This window comes from Hypanus sabinus, chromosome 11 (assembly GCF_030144855.1).
Source record: "Hypanus sabinus isolate sHypSab1 chromosome 11, sHypSab1.hap1, whole genome shotgun sequence".
NCBI lineage: Eukaryota > Metazoa > Chordata > Chondrichthyes > Myliobatiformes > Dasyatidae > Hypanus > Hypanus sabinus.
The window spans coordinates 90717665-90737562 of record NC_082716.1 but is presented as its reverse complement, the minus strand read 5'-3'; the positions used below and the strand labels follow the sequence as shown (position 1 = coordinate 90737562).

The 19898-nt window shown below is 41.3% G+C and overlaps 1 protein-coding gene across 1 annotated transcript in view; it reads right to left on the bottom strand.

The window, feature by feature from the left end:
* Window positions 1-332: 332 nt before the first annotated feature.
* Window positions 333-19898, bottom strand: part of imp3 (IMP U3 small nucleolar ribonucleoprotein 3) — a 224374-nt gene continuing 204808 nt past the window's right edge. The window contains exons 6-7 of the mRNA XM_059984900.1: window positions 3669-3741; window positions 333-590 (exon numbers count right to left, since the gene is read on the bottom strand). Of these exons, the coding sequence (XP_059840883.1) occupies window positions 564-590; window positions 3669-3741 (100 nt within the window). The 3' untranslated portion in view covers window positions 333-563. The remainder of the gene's footprint in view (window positions 591-3668; window positions 3742-19898) is intronic.

Genomic DNA, 19898 nt, shown 5'->3' with positions numbered 1-19898 from the left:
CATAGATGCTGAACTCCTGTCAAACTCCTCCAGCATTTTGTGCGCGCTATTTTGGGTTCCCAGCATCCACAGACATTCTCATGTTGAAGATAAAAAATGCTCATAGTGTACCTACTGTCACTGTCAAAAAACAGAAGTATCTGCATGGGACCAGCATGTAGGTAATGGTCAAATTATATTAAGACTCCATACCATTCAATCAGGGAATGGTTATTTTAGGAACAGCTTAGTCTTCCAGGATCCATTCCATGATCAGATGAATCTGTTCTCATGCAAATAAATCCACCACTATAAACTTGTTTACTGCAATTAATTCATTAATGAGAAGATAATTGTTAAGTCAGAATAGTTTAATAAAATATATTACAATGCCCAGAATATTTTAACGATGAAACAAACACTTATTGTGGGAGGTGTACAACAGAATTAGCCAACAGTTCATGATAACAAGCTCCTGTCACTAGCTCTTATCAATGGTAGCAACTGGAACAGGTTGTGTCACGAGGGCTGGATTCACTTCTCTTAAAGTAATGCAGAGGGAAGTCAGGGCAAAGGAAGTTCAGCTAGACAACCAGGTCAAAGTCATCTCTCTGGAGAGGAGAAACAAAAAGGAAAAGTAATGATCATCTTTCCACACTGCATTGATCAACAATTAATAAATCCTATGTAAAATATCAATTTGAAATATATTCTAGCTCAACTTAACATTCAATATTTTAGAATAAGAGGAGTGTTTCAAGTTCAAAGGATGTCAGACTACTGCTTTGAGTGTGACCAGATGGATTGGAGGGGGATACTGGCTGGGATGACGGCAGAACAGAGGTGCCTGAAGTTTCTAATGAAGTTCACAAGGTGCAGGATATGTCCCACAGAAGTTGTTCTCAAATGGAGGGCTAGGCAACCGTAGCTGACAAGGGAAGTTAAGGACCACTTAAAAGCCAAGGAGAGGGAAAATAAGGTAGTAAAAGTGAGTAGGAAGTTGGATAATTGGGAAGCTTTTAAAATCTAACAAAATGCAACTAACAAGGCTACAAGAAGGGAAAAGATTAAATATGAGGGTAAATCAGCCAAAATATAACACAGAATACTAAAAGCTTTTTCAGTTATAAAAAGAATAAAAGGGAAGTGAAAGATCATATTGGACTACTGGAAAATGATGCTGGTGAGGAAGTAATGGGGGACAAAGAAACAGCAGATGAACTAAATAAGTACTTCGCATCGATCTTCACTGTGGAAGACCCTAGTGATGTGCCTGAGGTCCCTGAATGTCAGGGAGCAGGAGTGAGTGCCATTGTTATTACAAAGGAAAAAGTGCTAGACAAACTGAAATGTCTTAAGGTGGATAAGTCGCCTGGACCAGATGGACTATGTTCCAGAGTCCTGAATGAGGTGGCTGAAGAAATTAAGGATACATTGGGCATGATCTCTCAAGAATCACATGATTGTGGCATGGTCAAAAATTCCAAACGTCACTCCACTCTTTAAAAAGGGATGAAGACAAATGAGGAGAAATTGTAACTTCAGAGGTTGGAAAAGTGTTGGAGTTAATTATTAAGGAAAAAAGTTTCAAGGTACTTGGAAACTAATGATAAAATAAGTTAAGTAAGCATGGTTTCTATAAAGGGAAATCTTGCCTGACAAATCTGTTAGAATCCTTTGAGGGAGTAACAAGCAGGCTGGACAAAGGAGAGGCAGTGGATGTCATTAACTTTGATTTTCAGAAGATATTTCATAAGGTGCCTCACATATGGCTACTTAACAAGATAAATCCTATGGTGTTACAGAAAGTATACAGGCATGGATAGAGGAATGGCTGACAGGCAAAAAACAGTGAGTGGGAATAAAGGGGGCCTGTTCTGGTTGGCTGCCAGTGGTGTTCCTCGGAGGTCAGTATTGGGACTGCTACTTTTCACATTGCTTGTCAATGATTTAGATAATGGAATTGATGACCCTGTGGCAAAGTCTGTGGATGACACAAAGAATGGTGGAGAGCTAGGTAGTGCTGAGGAGACAATGTGATAGCAGCAGCACAGACAAACTGGAAGAGTGGGCAAAAAAGTGGCAGATGGAATACAGTTTTGGGAAATGTATGATAATGCATTTTGGTAAAAGGAACAATAGTGCAGACTCTAAATAGGAGAAAATTCAAACATCAGAGGTGCAAAGGAGTCCTCATGCAAGGCTCCCAGAAGATTAATTTACAGGTTGAGTCTGTGGTAAAGAAGCCAAATGCAATGTTGGAGAATAGAATATAAAAAGGAAGAAGGAGATAATGCTGTGCTTTTATAAGACAGTAGTCAGGCCACACTTGGAGTATTGTCAACAGTTTTAGACCTCTTATGTCAGATAGGATGTATTGTCATTGGAGAGAATTCAGAGTAGGTTCACAAAGATTATTCCGGGAATGAAGGGGTTAATGTATCAGGACCGTTTGGCAACTTTGGGTCTTTACTCTGGAATTTAGAAGAATGCATGGGGATCTTACTGAAACCTACCAAATGTTGAAAGGACTAGATAAAGTTGATGTGGAGAGGATGTTTCCTCTGGTGGGGCTTTCCAGAACTAGAAGGCACAGCCTCAGAATTGAAGAACAACCTTTTAGAACAGAGGTACGGAGGAATTCTTTTAGCCAGAGAGGAACACTCTGCCACAGACGGCAGTAGAGGCCACGTCCGTGGGTGCATTCAAAGCAGAAGCTGGTAGATTCCTGATTGGGGTTTCAAGTGATATAGTGAGAGGGCAGGTGTATGCAGTTGAATAGATCCAGGATCAGCAATGAAAATGCGGAATGGACTTGATGGGCTGAATGGCCTAATTCTGCTGTCTTATGGTCTTATAAGAAAAATGTGAAGGCATCACAGAGAGGCTGCAGAAGAGATTCATCAGAACATTGGATTATTGTTTCCTCTAGAGCAGGGGTACCCAATATTTTTTATGCCATGGACTTCCTACATTAACCGATTGGGTCCATGGACCCCAGGTTGGAAACCCCTGTCCTACAGCATCAGAGAATGAAGGTATATAAAATTCTGAGGAATATGGATAAGGCAGACAGTCTTTTTATCCTGAATGGAAATGTGAAGTACAAGAGGGTATAGGTTTAGAACGAGAAGAGAAAGCATAAAGAAGATTAAGGAGGCCAATAACGTTTTAGACACAGTGAGTGAGTGGTATGTGCCTGCAGTGCAATACCAAGGGAGATCATGGAAGCAGATAACATTCAAGCCGAATTTAGGCAGGGAATAGAGGGATATAGATGACATGTAGGAAAATGGGGAGTTTAAATTGGAGTCTGTCCTGTGCAGTGCCGCTCTACGTCTTTTCCAGGAGTCCTCCCCATAACCCTCTTGGGTCCTGTAAGCAAAAGTAGATCACTGTTCACATGTTATACCTTTGATCTATACAAGCAAAGTTCTTCTGTGGCCTCCTATCCAAATCACATTCAGCTGGCCAGTCAGTTATCCCAATGCTTCTGGTAATTAATAAAATTCAACATAGCACTTAAACGTAGAGTACATATCAGATGATGAAGTACGCTGGCTTCAAACAGAGTGAAACAGAATACCAGAATCGATTAGAAGACTATGTTAGACATAACTTGCTGACTGGTGGGTTCAATTCTATCGGAAAAGCAATAGATTTGAGGGAATTGTTACTGTAATTCTTACCTCTTCATTATACTCCATTACATGTTGTTTGATCTTTGAAGAGTCCACCCAAGTTATGAAGTCTTCCATATTTCTGAAAATTTAACATAAATAGGCACATTAAGATAGTTTAAAAAGTATTTGAATTATCATCTAATGTTGGTAAATCTCAGAATTTCCACTTTTCCCTTGCTGTGTATCTATGCAATGTGCTTTCACAATAGCAGTACTGATTATCTGCTCACAAACCAACCCTTTACATGTCCAGATCTTAACAGCACTGGCTTTGCACGAACTCATGCTTCTTGTCTGTGACAGTTAGCATCCAAGTGTGGTGCTCTCAGGCAAAGGCATATTATGTCCATGTCCGACTTTATTCTCAAGATATGGATGATCATCCAGGACTTTTTTTTTAGGGTCGCGGAGTAGAATTTTACTCAACTTTAGGGGTAAACAACAAGCTGAAATAACCTGCCACTAACATCAACAATAAACCCATGTTCACCTTCAGCAGTCCTCTTCCCAACATGGACTTCAATAAAACAGATGTTCCCCCAAACTGTTTCGAGTTCAATCACTCAACGGGAAAACAACAGAACTTATAAATTCTAAAACTTGTGCGGGGTGGGGGGGGGGAGAACTTACTCCTGATGATACGAGGAATCTTTAATACATGAGATTATTTACACAAATTTGGGATGAAGTTGAAAAGAATTTAAATTAATAGTTAAATTAATAGTCAATCAATGAAGACCACATTAATCCTACTTAACAGTCAACTCACTCAGCCCAGACAATTATCACCTAATCGGATTTTAACGAATCAATCGCGGATTACATAATTGGTAACCAATAGAAATGGCACATAGACCCACACACAAATGGACTAATCACAGGACAAATAAAAGATGAACAATGTAGATCACCAACATTTCATTCGAAGTTGCACTGATGATTTTGCCAAGCTGGGTAATGAAACGTCTGCAAGCAAACAAGCCAGCTCAGCGAGCTACTCAAAAACAATAAATTAATAGTGTATGTGGAAGCAATTTAACAAGCTACTTAAGACTGAAAGCTGCTCTTCCACTAAAATCTTTTCCTTCAACAAGAAAGTACTCTTTATACCTTTATACCTCATGCAGAACTGTTATATTTACTTCTAAATACCAGACAATTAGAATAAGTTTTCACTCCATTGCTGAGCTCTATTGCAGCACAGCCTGCCCAGTCAGGTCAAATTCATCATCAACCACTTCAGGAAACCCACAAGCAACAACGGAGATCCTAAAACTGCTGCCTCTCTCACTGAGAAATAATTAATACTCATTGTTCTACCACCGTTCTTTCTGCAAAAATGCAGTCTACAGAAATCTCTAAGAATTCCTTTTTAGACAGTTGATCCTATTTTCTTTTGGACAGGGCTGAAACTGTCAAATGTTTAAATCACAGAGAAAGGGAAAAGAGCAACACGTGTCTAAAAAATGGCCTGACATATGATGATGGGTGTTAGGACAATTAACAAAATTTTCTTAGTTTGTATAGAGATAGCTGTTTCCAACAAGCAATATTAAGGGTAAAGTTCTTTGCCTAGCATTCCTCTGGCAGGGTCTACCTGCATCTAGAAAATGCTGAAACAAGCCCATTCCACATCCAAAGTATGCACCACCTTCTCTACACAGAATATGGTAAATAACCAGAACAGAAAATGGTCTTGCACTACTAAAGCTGCCGATGGACTCATTCTCTGCCACTAGGAGGAAGCACATCTCTTAGAATAAAGCCCATTGCACTGCCATACACTGCACATTCTGACATTCAAAATCGTGGCTTGAGTCTTGCAGGGAAGCACTGGAGACGTCTGGGTACTGCAAACACTTCTCGAGGCAAATCTGGGATTAATTATGCAATTGGTAGCCACTCTTTGCAGATTATTTCCTCAAGCACCTTTGTGTTGGATTTTTAGAAATTTGTTAATGGAGCATAGAGAAGCAGCAGTTCCCTGTACACACAATATGAGGAGTCTGCTGCTGAACATGTCACATTAGACTGGAGAAGGAACAAATCCATTCAATGAACAGGTGCAAAAGACAAACTACTTGATAATTAACTTTTTTGACCTGAGCTTAGCAACTGAAAGCATTTACCCTAAAAGCATTGTTGGTTTGATTTTGAATTGTTCATTTAGATTCAAATGTCTGAGCTAATTGAATTTGTTTGCTTTTTTAAAAAAACTTTTTAATTCACTATCCAGTTTATTTCAGCTATTCCATGTGAAGGGATTGTTCATAGAGATTGAAGATGTATTACTGCTCTCCCAGAATGCAGTAATATCACAAAACAAGATGATCCCCAATTAATCTTCCAAGTGTATTAACTACTGTCAGTTTAAGATGCAAAAATAAATTCTGTGAGATCAATGGAGATTCAAGAGACTGGGATCAGATGCTGGAATCTGGAGCAATCTGCTGGAGGAACTCAAGTGGGTCAAGCAACATCTGTGGAGTGGTGGTGGGGGTGGGGGTGTGGTAAGAAGAACTGACAACATTATAGGTCAAAACCCTGCATCAGGACTGTGAATAGAGAGAGGGAGTGGTGAAATCAAGGCTATGTCAAAGAGGATGAGGGACAGAGTTGCGAGTGAGAGATAGTAAATAGATGGAAGCAGATTTTAAAAAAGGATGGGGGCAGGAGGGAGGATGGGAGGATGAAGGGAGAGACAGCTGCTGGAAGTAGATAAGCAGAGTCACCAGTGCAGAACTCTGATATGTAAAAGAAGAAATAATGGGAACCACCTAGGTGAGAGAGGAGAAGGGCAGATTAGAACATGAATCAGATGAGCAAACGGGGTAGAATTGGTGAGTGAAAAAAGTGCATAGATGAAATCGCATCAAGCACACTCCATGAACCCTGGCTCCTAACTGTTATTTCAAGGCGGTAGATAACTGCAGCCTAGAGGGCAGCTGAACAGTGTCCTCCAATGCTCTACAAACTCACCTTCAAACGGGAAATGCAGAAATATCCCACCCTACAACACTTGTGCTCTGCTGATTTCTAGTGCCCACTTGCCCAGAGCTGGGGTGAGCAGTGGTCCACATAAGAATACAGGAAAACAGGCACCGGACATGCAGGTCCTCAAGCCTTCCTCATGATTCAACAGACCAATGATGATCAGGTTCAGGCCTCAACTCCTCTTCTGTGTCAGTTCCTTTTCTTCATTGCTCTGTCAAAGAAAGCATCTAACTCCTCTTTAAATTCTTCCAACAATCTAGCCTCCAAAACCTTCAAGGAGAATTGCAAAGATTCAACACCTCAGAGTAGAAGTTTCCTTGGTTTTAAATGACCACCCTCAACCTATCCATACAGAACAAAGCAGGTGCCAAATAAAAACAGCAGGAGACACATTAATGTCCTCCCCTTACACAATTTTTGACTGCTGAAAACTTAAAACCATTCCTGGAAATATCTATTTCTCTCCCTCACCACATTGAGAGTCTCTGTCTTCATCACCTGAAGAGTGGAATTCTTCACTGCCCTCTGAGCAAGCCACCTACATCTCTTTACAAGCATTAGCACAATGCTATTACAGCTCGGAGTGTTGGAGTTCAGAGTTCAGTTCTGGCACCCTCTGTAAGAAGTTTGTACATAAGCATAGATGTCTTGCAGGTGCTCCAGTTAATAGGTCCATTGGTCATTGTAAATGGTCCTTTTATTTGGCTAGGGTTAAACTGGTGGCTCATTGGACTGGAATCTGTGCTAAATTTCTAAACAAATATATACGTCATTTTACAAACTGCATTTACATCTGCCTCTTTTCAGTCCCACTGGTGCATCCATTTTGTACCTCTGGCCACTGTTTTCCATTTGCTCCGTGGTTCACTTACCTCTGTACTCTCCATGTACATGTTCCACCTCAATACCAGTTTTCTTTTCTCAGCTCTCTCCCTCCATCACTGTAAGTCATTTTATCAAGAACTATAGACCAACAGCGAGGAGCTTTTTATCCAGGCTCAATTACCTTTCCTAATTTGAACAAGCCCTGGTATTCTCTCCTCTTGGAAGCTGTCTTTTATGCCCCATTTTGATCTAATGCTCCCATGTACAGTATAAGCTGCTCATCACATGATCTTCCTCCTGACAGCAAAATTCTCTTGAGGCAATTTCCGATATTGAAGCATAGGGTATAAACAGTGTGATCGTTAACAACTAAATACCAGAAGACTGAATTACTCATTTAAAACAGCTCGGAGATAATGACATATAACGGTGGAACAAAGATATTGTTCACACCCTTACTAATCAAACATCACAAGTGTTGAGAGTGACAAAAATAGCATAATGAAAAATATTCAACATATAAAAGAAGACATTAAGTTTGTGTTCAAATGTAACGTACTGTAAGGGTTCACAGCTAATGTAGGTTTTTTGTAATGTTCACTGTTGAAGTAACTGTTTCTCTGTATCAGCAACATTTGGGTTATGGCTGGAGGTACCAGGACTGTGGATGCATGTTAGCCAATCGGGATTTTGTTGTCCTGTCTTGTGATTCTGGAAGCAGTTGATTTTGCGGGGGGGGGGGGGGGGGAGGAGAAAGAGAGGAGGAGAGAGAGAAAGGAGGGGGAGAGAGAGGGGGAGGGGGAGAGAGAGAGGGGAGGGGAGAGAGAGTGGGGGAGAGAGAGGAGGGAGGGGAAGAGAGAGGAGGGAGGGAGGAGGGAGAGGGAGAGAGAGGGGAGAGAGAGAGGAGGAGGGGAGAGAGAGAGGAGGGGAGAGAGAGGGGAGAGAGAGGGGGAGAGGGAGAGGAGGGGAGAGAGAGGAGGGGGAGAGAGAGGAGGGGGAGAGAGAGGAGGGGAGAGAGGGGGAGAGAGAGGAGGGGAGAGAGAGGGGGGAGAGAGGAGGGGGAGAGAGGAGGGGGAGAGAGAGGAGGGGGAGAGAGGAGGGGGAGAGAGAGGAGGGGGAGAGAGAGGAGGGGAGAGAGAGGGGGGGAGAGAGACGAGGGGAAAGAGAGATTTTATTCTAGATGCAGACAGTTAATGAGTGCTTTATAATATTATAAATTTGGCAACAGAAGAGATTAAAGCCTTAGCTCAATATTCTTTCTCTGTGACATCTGATCTCATACATGCATTCTGGCTTTAAGCAGCCTCCTTCAGCTGGAAGTAGAAATTAGTGAACCACCGATTACTTCCCAGCTTCAACACAATAAGTCCTTCTGTACTCAAGAAGCCAGAGTGAGGTTTTGCTGTGGGAAACTGCAGTATGAACCAGGCATTGAAACACAACACAGATTGGTTCAAATGTCAAGGAATGCTGGGACTCACGCCCATGGCCTACAGGCTCATGTGTAAACCTGAAAGCTGTTGTTACTAATCTCTGCACCTTCTCAGATCTACAGGGGTAGGAATGTACAAAGCACATGCATTGTGGGTGCCAAGGAAGAAGAGGCCAAATAATATTAAACATTGACCCCCCCTTTATCTTGCTAAGCAGGGTTCAAATCCAGCTGACTTTCAAGATGTCCTCTACCCATCAGCTATAAGGATGCCAATTGAAATTTGTTCAGACAATCCCAACCCAAACTTCAATTATAGTGGGTTCACGGCTTCAAAGCGGCAATGGGTGTAGTGTGACATGGAACATCATAGTTCGATCCAATGTGGTTGCATTCAGCAGATCTTGAGTCATATTCTTGTTTCACTGTTCTCAAATCATCCTACAATTCAGCTGGCTACACTCCAGATACCCAAGTGCAGCTCATTTCACTTCTTCAGCTCAAACAACACTCAACTTCAATCACGGCATTTAAAACTAAAAGTTCACAAAACATTCAAGGCAAGGTAACTTCAGCAGTGATATCCTGGAACGTATATAATCAGCTTGCAATGTCTTGTTCAAGAGACAGAGATTAACCAGGGTGATACCTCAGCAAAGCTCCATATTTGAACAGTGTTGGTCAGAGAGACTATAAATCCACATGGTAATTTTTATCAAGCATTTTAACACCATAACCATATTAGTTATTGGAAGTTAGCATGTTATGAGCATTACAAGCACCAGCAACTGAAATGTCATGGTAGAGTATTGCAAGATATCACAACTAATACCCAACTCGTACACTCTCTCAACCAACACCGTGTCCTAAAACACGCTTCCTGTTTCACTTAACTATTTGGGAACATTCAACAAAAATAACTTCTGCGGGTGCATGACTGCTTTCCCAGGATTCCACTCCTTCCACCTCACATTCACTGTTCCACCTTCCAAGACAAACACTGGAGAGAAGTACCTGCACGTTGCAGAAATCAGAGAAGGTCAATCAGTACCTAAGAGGTCAGCCATTGGCTGAGGTGAAGACTCTTCATTTACATTCTCAAGTTGCAGTTACTTTCCAAAATTTCTGTTCCAAGTTTTAAAAGCTGCTTTTAACAGCTTCCTCCACTTCTACACTTCCTGCAGTATGAGTTTTCTCATGATTTTTTTTTAAATCAGAGAACATCTGCTCAACAGAATTCAATAACCTACTTCCACAGCTGTTAATATTATAGGCACAGCTGAAGACACGACACAGAAAGGCACAGAGTAGCACCGGAGTCATGCCTGAAGGAACTTGCTTCTTGGAATCTTCTGATCAGTCCTACCAACCATCAACTTGCTTCTTGTGAATAACAGCAGAAGTTTTAAAACTGTGTTGGGAGCTTGATTGAGGGTGGGGTGAATTTATTGTCTAAGTTGTGGAAAGAGACGTCTCAAGAGATTCTCCTGGGAAAAGGAACGGGCAGTTATTAGGCAAAGAATAAATGTGACTACACCGGAAGTGTTGAGGAACAGACGAGGCAGAAGCATTGAGGGAAACAAAGTAAGCATCAAAGTTGGTCTGCAACCATTTAAAAAATGTGAATAATTATAAAACCTCTTGATGAACAAGGTTTGAAACAGATTCCAATGCTGTCACTTCTTTTTCATTCTAAATACTGTATTTTTTCCCCTTTTTTAAAAAAAAAAGTATTTTTACTTTGACAGTCAAGTCACAGGTCAGCCGAAAGATGTGGCAGGGCTTACATGGTATAACGGGCTACAAAACAAAGTTGGGCAGCGGCACCAGCAGCACATCCCTTCCTGATAAACTTTTTACACATAATATGCACATTTTGAACATAAAGAATGGGAATGTTACCATGCATCCCAACAGTCTCCAGTGAAGCTGAACCCAGAGACACCATTGTGGATGCAAGATCAGTCTTCTGAAGAGTGAACCCATGGAAAGCATCTGGCTTGGATGGTGTCCCTGACCAAGTCCCAAGATCCTGCTCAGATCAGCTGGTGGGGTATTTGCAGATATGTTTAACCTTTGCCTTCTTCAATCTGTGGTCTCCACCTGTTTTAAGACTACTATCATCCCAGTACCCAACGAAAAACAAGTGTACCTAAATAACTAACCTGTAGCTCTGACATCCACCATCATGTGCTGCTCCAAAAGGTTGGTCATGGCAAACATCAGCCTCCCAGAAATCCCTTCTAAATACAGCAATTTGCCCACTGCCAAAATTGGCCAAAGGCAGACTCCATCTCACTCAGCCAACATTAAATTTTGGAGTATCTGGACAGTAAAGACACCAACGTCACACTATACTTTATTGACTATAGCTCCACCTTCAATACTGTAACTCCAAGCAAACTCATCACCAAACTCCACAGCCTGCAGTAAACACTTTGCAACTGGGATTCTTACCTTCCTGACCTAGTAAAGATCAGTAAAGATAAAGATCTTTCCTGACATCAGTAAAGATAAGTAGTAAAACTTCTGGACCATTATTCCAAACAATGGTGCTCCACAAGCTTGCTTCCTCTGCTCCCTGTAGGCTTGTGATTGCAAGGCCAAATTCTGTTCCAACTCCAACCAGATTGAAAGTTTACAGATGATACCATCATAAAGGGGAGGATCTCAAATAATGGCAAGTCAAAATACAGGAAGAAGCCAGCCAGTTTAGTGACACAGTATCAAGACAACAACCTTTCCCTCAACATCAGCAAACCAAGAGAGCTGGTTATTGACTACCAGATGGAGTTGGTGCACATGCCACTGTCTACATCAATGATATTGAGAGCTTCAAGTTCCTAGAAGTGGACATCACCAATAATCTGTTCTGGTCCAACCACAAAGATGCCATGGCCAAGAAGCACACCAACACCTCTACTTCCTCAGGAGGCTAAAGAAAGTTGACATGACCCATCAACCTTACCAATTTTCATCGATGCAAGTCAAAAGCATCTTGTCTGGATGACTCGCGGCTCAGTGTGGGTAATCTACACTTCTTGCTGGCCAGTAAAGCAGCAAGCATAATTGAAGACCCCACCCATCCCAGACATTCCCTCCTTTCCTCTCTTCCACCAGGCAGAGCAAATGGGAGCAAGAAACCACATACCACCAGGTTCAAGGACAGCTTCTACCCCACTGTTATGAGACTATTTAATGACACCTAATATGTTAAGGTGAGCTCTTTATCTTGTAATGATCTTGCATCCTATTGTTTACCCACACTGCACTCTCCTTATACCTGTTGCACTTTATTTTGCATTGTTGTAACTTTACCAGGTTTATGTCAAAACGATCTGATCTATACAAACCATATGCAAGTAAAGTTTCTCCACTGTACCTTAATACATGTGAACAATGAATATACAATAAATCAATTCCAATAATGTAACTCCATTTGTATACAAATAAAATTTAACTAGGATTGCTTTAACCCATTAAAAAAGGTTTCTAAGAAACAAGTATCACACACAATTGTATAACTAGACAGACAGACATATTTTATTGATCCCGAGGGAAATTGGATTTCATTACAGCCACACCAACCAAGAATAGTGAAGAAATATAGCAATATAAAACCATAAATAATTAAATAATAAGTTAACTATACAATTCACCTGTCCACAGAACGTTGTTCCAGAAGCACCGTGGAACATCCAAAATGTCTTTTGCAAACTTGAGACATGCAGCAAAGTTTTATTTTGGAGAACAATAGTTTCCTCCGTTGTGTCCTTCCAGGAACACAATTCTTGTTTAGTTTTTCTTATAGTGGGCACATAAAGAGAGACTTAAGCAAGTTCTGGCATTTTCTGCATGTTGTTTGCTGTTACCCTTGGGTTCTTTTTCACCTCCTTCACACTGCATATTGTGCTCTTGATGTGATTTTTGCAAGACACACACTCCTTAAGGAGAGTAGCAACAGTTCTGAATTTCCTCTACTTGTAAACAATTTCTCTTACTGTGAACAGATGAACACCAGGTGTTTCGAAAAAATGCTTTTGAAATGCCTTTTCCAGCTTCATTCATCTCTACAATTCTCTTAAGGTTTCCTGAAAGTTGTTTTGATAGAGGCATGGTGCATATAAACAGATCTCATCTCATTGCTTTGAACACCTGACTCCAAATAACTTTTGTAGAAGGCATTACCCCAGGGGTTCACATACTTTTTTAAACCGGGACTGTGATTGTTTAAAAGGTGTACTTAGTATTGACAAGAAGTACAATTGTTTGTGTGTTATTAGTTTCAGCAGATTGTGTTGGTCCATTATTGTGACTTAGACTACGTCTACACTAGACTGGATAAATCCGTAACCAAAGCTACTTCTCTTCGTTCTGACCCTCCACCAACACTAAAACGGTGTTTTCCTCCCTCGAAAAAAAAGCTTTTCTAAAATGCCCTCCAGAGTGTGTAATTTTGAAAACACCAGATTGGCCGGAGCGGTGCAGACAGGGTAACCGGAGAAATCTAAAAACACTGTCATGACGTGCTGGAACAGATGGTGACAGCAGCGTGCCATTTCATTGTTTTCAAGCTGCAACCTAACAATTTCAGAATAGATGGCAACGAGACTGAAGCCAGAAGAGTTAGAAATGTACTCACCAAACACTTTGACACATAACTTACTGAATAAATAAGTATACTCACTTTGCCCTGTTTTCTGTCCTTGCTCGTATGAAGGTGGTTTACCTATTTATGCAAGTACTTCTCTGACAATAGATGTGTAACAACCTAAGGTAACATTGTATGGAAATACAAGATAACACTGATGCAGACATATTTTATACATTTAACAAGGTGCTTTATTAATGTAACAGAGTTAGACAGTTTTGCAATGTTCGTCGTCCGCGGGTCATACTGTCCATGAACAACCTTTTGGTTGCCTCCATACACTCCAGTATTTGTTTTTTTTTTAGTTATAAGTCCTCCTGCGAGGGAGCCAGCAGCTGTCTGTCATTTTAAGTTTTTCTAGTCTGTAACTGGACAAACGCGCACCAAGTCTTTCACGGCGAGATTCAACACCAAACACGTTGCTTGTTTTCGGTAGATGTGTCCTGCGCATGCACAGTAGGAGGAGATTTGCCCAAATACCCGTTGTAATGTGGACAGAAGTATTTCCAAAAACGCTTAGTGTGGGTGCCTATCGTTTTTACACAAAACCAGCATTTTCAAAATTATCCGGTCTAGTGTGGACATAGCCTTAGATGAAGATCAGACCATATTATGAGTAATTAATATGAAAAAAATCAGGTAATTGTAAAAACTTTTGCTTGCAACTATACTTTCACTGAGATACTGCAAACTGTAGCCTGGCATAAACCTTCTGATCAAACAATCCTTTCCTGTCAGGTCTGTAAATCACTGCATGGCCCAGACATACATTATTAGTCAGTGCCTCATGGGGTGAGAAATACTCGTTATAATATTTATCTCTTATGAGGTAGTGACACAATAGAGTGAAGTGTATATTGCAAACTGGGATCAAGCATTTCCATAGACCTTGTATTTAAACAAAAATAACTACAACACAGCTTCAACCACAATGTTCCTGGGTGTCAAGATCTCTAAGGACCTGACCTGGTATCGATGTAGTTATAAAGAACGTAAGACAGCGGCTATACTTTTATTAGGATTTTGAAGAAATTTGGCATTTCAACAAATACACTCAAAAACTTCTATTGTTGTACCATGGAGAGCATTCTGACAAGCTGCATCACTGTCTGGTATGCAGGGGCTACTGCACAGGACCAAAAGAAGCTGCAGAAGGTTTTAAATCTAGTCAGCTCCAACCCAGGACATCTTTAGGGAGTGGTGTCTCAGAGAGGCAGCATCCATTTTTAAGGACTTTCAGCATCCTTTTCTCACTGTTACCATCAGGTAGGAGATACAGAAGCCTGAAGGCACACAGTCAGCAATTCAGGAACAGCTTCTTCCCCTCTGCCATCCAATTCCTAAATGGACATTGAATCTTTGGACATTACCTTTCTAAAAAAAAGTTTTTCTGTTTTGCACTTATTTCAATCTATTCAATATATGTAATTGATTTACTTGTTTATCAGAAACATAGAAAACCTACAGCACAATACAGGCCTTTCGACCCACAAAGCTGTGCCAAACATGTCCTTACCTTAGAAATTAACTAGTTACCCATAATCCTCTATTTTTATAAGCTCTATGTACCTATCCAAAAGTCTCTTAAAAGACCCCATCGTATCCGCCAGCAACAATGTTGCTGGCAGCCCATTCCATGCACTCAACATTGCCTGAGTAAAAAAACTTACCCCAGACATCTCCTTTGAACCTACTCCCCAGCACCTTAAAACTTCTGTCAGCCATCTCAGCCCTGGGAAAAAGCTTCTGACAATCCACACGATCAATGCTTCTCATCACCTTGTACAGCTCTATCAGGCCACCTCTCATCCTTTGTCACTCCAAGGAGAAAGGGCCAAGTTCACTCCAGGCAACATCCTTGTAAATCTCCTCTGCATCCTTTCTATGATTTCCACATCCTTCCTGCAGTGAGGCGACCAGAACTGAGCACAGTACTCCAAGTGGGTCTGACCAGGGTCCTATACAGCTGCAACATTACCTCTGGGCTCCTAAACTAATCCCATGATTGATGAAGGCTAATACACCGTACACCTTCTTAATCACAGAGTCAACCTGCACAGCTGCTTTGAGCATCCTATGGACTCAGAACCCAAGATCCCTCTAATCCTCCACACTGTCAAGAGTCTTACCATTTATCTATATTCTGCCATCATATTTGACCTACCAAAATGAACCACCCGACACTTATCTGGATTGAACTCCATCTGCCACTTCTCAGCCCAGTTTTGCATCCTATCGATGTCCCGCTGTAACCTCTGACAGCGCTCCACTCTCTCCATAACACCATAATGATTATTATAATTATTTTAATTTTATTTTTTTCTCTCTTGCTGCTAGACTATGTATTGCATCAAACTGCTGAGTTAACAAATTTCACATCACATGCCGGTGACAATGAACCCGATTTTGATTCCCAACCTAACAGTTTTGCCCTAACACTACAGTACCTCCTGCCTGATGGTAACCGTTGAAAGAGATTGTTTGAGGGAGGGATCATTGATAACGCCAAGGGCCCTGCACTCTTGATAGCACTCTTGATAAATATCTCTGTCACCAAGTCCCCTCCATTACTCTCTGTATATCCATGACTGTGTCGACACCCACAGCTCTAATCTGCTAATTAAATTTGCTGATGACAGGCCTAATCTCAAATAATAACAAGGTGGCCTACAGGGAAGAAGTCGTCTCTCTAACACAGCGGTGTCAAGAAAACAACCTCTCCCTCAAAGTCATAAAAACAAAGAAGCTGGTTGTGGATTACAAGAGGAATGGAGACAGGCTAACCTCTAATGACATCAATGGATCTAGAGTTGAGAGAGTAAACAGCTTTAAGTTCCTCAGCATCCACATCACTGAAGATCTCATGACGGTCTGTACACACCAGCTGTGTGGTGAAAAAGGCACAACAGCGCCTCTTTCACCTCAGATGGTTGAGGAACTTTGGTATGGGCCCTAAGAACGTTCTACAGAGGCACAATTGAAGGCATCCAGACTGGCTGCATCACTGTCTGGTACTGGAATGGTACCTTCCTTAAAGGCAGGACTCTGCAGAGAGTGGTGCGGATAGCCAGCACATCTCTAGTTGTGAACTTCCCTTGATTCAGGACAGTTACAAAGACAGGACCAACAGGCTCTGGGACAGCTTCTTCCACCAGGCCATCAGACTGATTAACTCACACTGATTTGAGTGTATTCCTATGTTACGTTGGCTGTTCTATTTATTATAAATGATTATAAATTACTATAATTGCAATTTAGACAGAGAATCAAGATTTTTACTCCTCGTGTATGTGAAAGATGTAAGAAATAAAGCCAATTCAGTTCAATGATGGGTGAAAGGGAGACCCAATGATCCTCTCAGCAGTCCTCATAATTCTTTGTGGTCAGATACCTTGCAATTCCCATACCTGATGGTGATGCAGCTGGTCAGGACTCTCACAATGGTGTTCCTATAAATATCGGTTAAAAAGGTTGAAGACTGGGAAGCCTTGCTCACCTCAAACTCCTTAGTGGAGACGCTGCAGTGCTTTCTTGACCAAAGAGGTGGTGCTGAGGGGCCAGATTAGATCATCTGTTAAGCGCTCTTAACTCTCTCCATGGAGGAGCTGTTTATGTTCAGTGAAGAGTGGGTAACCTGCATCTCCCTCAAGTCCACAATGATCCTTGCTCAAGTTGTTAAGTTATAGCTTACAGAAGTTTGTTGCTGTTGTTGAGTGCCATCAGGTCATTGACTCATGGCAACCCTACAGATAGTGTGGTTGTCCATAGGGTTTTTGTGGCAAGATACAAGAGTAGATTGCCAGGCTTTTCCTCTGTGCAGAAACCACTGCTGCCCAGGTTGGGACCCGATGGACTCAAACTCAGAACCATCTGCCTTGAAGTCCAGTGCAGATGCCACTACACCATCTGCCAGCCTGACAAAAGTTAGGATAATTGAAAGTGTCTGTAGATCTAATCAAATCTGAAAACAAGAGATTCTGCAGACGCTGGAAATCTTGAGCAACACATTAGCAGGGTTTATTACATAAACCATGCACCACCTTATTTTCCAACTAGATTAGACTCCATCATCCTCAGCCTATCACCTTCCAACCTCACCTTCCCTGCCTCCCTGTCACTACCACCCCTCCCCCCTTACCTAGATATTCCTATCAGCTACCAGCCCAACCCTTCACCTCTTTACCTTCTGGTTATATCCCCTCTCTTTCTGTCCAGAGAAAAAGTCCCAGCCTGAAACATCAACTGAGCATTTCCCTATGAAGATTATTGCAGTTTCCACAGGAAGTTTCAAGAACATCCTCAAAACATTTTTACCACCTTGCTGCAAAGCTCTTGTCATGGCAGCTCACAATGTAAGGACACGCAGGACGTGACACTAATCTGCCTGACAAATGCAGCAGACTGAATGTAATCAGAATATTGATGTTAATGATATTAGTTTGGGAGAGAACACATGGACTTGATTATCCTAGTTGTGAACTTTGTTGGATTATCATTAGTGTTACATTGCTTTAATTCTCATAGTTCAATTTTTCCTATGCTTGTTTTGTATTGTGTATATAACCACATATATACATGCAATTGTTCAGAGGTGATTATGGTGATTCTGTATTTTTAGAAACACAGAAACATAGAAAACATACAGCACAATACAGGCCCTTCAGCCCACAAAGCTGTGCTGAACGTCCCTTAGAACTACCTAAGCTTTACCCACAGCCCTCTATTCTTTTAAACTCCATGTAGCCATCCAGGAGTCTCTTAAAAGACCCTATCATTTCCACCTCCACCACAGGCAGCCCACTCCACACACTCACCACTCTCTACATAAAAAAACTTACCCCTGACATCTCCTCTGTATCTACTTCCAAGCACCTTTCTAGAAGCTTCTCAGTTTTGCTGCAGCAGGTATCATGATGCTTGAATCTGGCTACTTAATTGGTTATTTGTTATCATGGAATGCCTTCTTACCTTTCTCATTTCTGCTGGGTTTTGGTACACTACAACAATGTCTCCTTGTTGTTTGTCTTTGTTTTGTTCTTTTAATAACTAATAAACAGACATACCCAACATGTTTTATTCTTCTTTCCCGACTTGCAAAGAACTTCTGGATTACAAAATCACCAGATCCAGATCTTGGAGGATTTTGAAGAGAAAATATCAGCACTCACTCGCCCCAGTGCTTTTAAAGTACATACCTGACTGCATCCACAAAGCACTGCGATTATCACTGCTATGCTGTATTCGACAAACAGAGAGCCTAATCTTGGGGTCTTGGTTTTCAAACACATTTTTTCAGATATCAGAAGGCTAACTGAGCACACCTGAGGCAGTGATCACGTTTTTTTTAAACTTAACTTTACTATGATTTCTACCTGCCCCACCTTCAATAGTCTCTTTCCCTCTATTCTTTGGTAAGATGTTGACCAAGACAACTCCACAGACACATCTGTCCTGAACAAATGTCTCTCCATCTCAGCCCATATGACTTTCCACTCAAATTCCACCCTTCACAATTTGCATCCACCAGGTACCTTCAAATTAGTGTTTCTTGAGTCAATGTTCCCATTGCATCCCGAGTGTCATGTGCTTGTACAAGCAAACTCCACCTTTCTCTGCTACACCTTCTTGCTCTATCTCAGAATACCCCATGGACCATGGCTCCGCTGCATTTGTTACTATACAAACAGCTTTCTAATCCCAATGATCGCAAACATCAATGGTTCTTGGATTCCACTATCCCTCCCCTCCCTGCGCCTCCTTCTCACCACATCTCTTTCCCCTAGTTACAAATACCTGTTGGATTTCACCATCCTTTCTGATCCCTAACAATAAGTCCTCAACCTGAGATCTCCATTTTTACATGTCTCCTCCTGAATCCAGCTGCATTGCTGGGCTGTGATAATGAGACACAGACTAGAAACATTTGACTTTCTGTATCCACAATGCCTCCAGATTTTCCAGCATTTTCTGGTTTTTACTTGTTATTTTTCTGTTTTTTTTAAAGTGCAAGTTCAGTTCCTTCCTGCCATCTAATGAAGGAAATACCCATTCAGTTTGAGCAATATTGATGTCATCAATTTCCTTTTTTAAAAGAGCAGAAATAGGTGATTTACTGAATAAAAGTACACAGCCAATTAAAAAGGGTATACAGGTTAAGCTAATTTGAAATGCAGATTAATCATATCACACCAATAATCAGTCTATGACTTCCGCTCTCATAAAGGGAAATGTTCTTTTCTAGGGATCTAGAATGACTTACTTTACAATTTCCCTGAGAAAAGAGGTAGCTGATGAGGCTCATGTGGGTGCCACAGACGGCCATAAGACAGTCTTT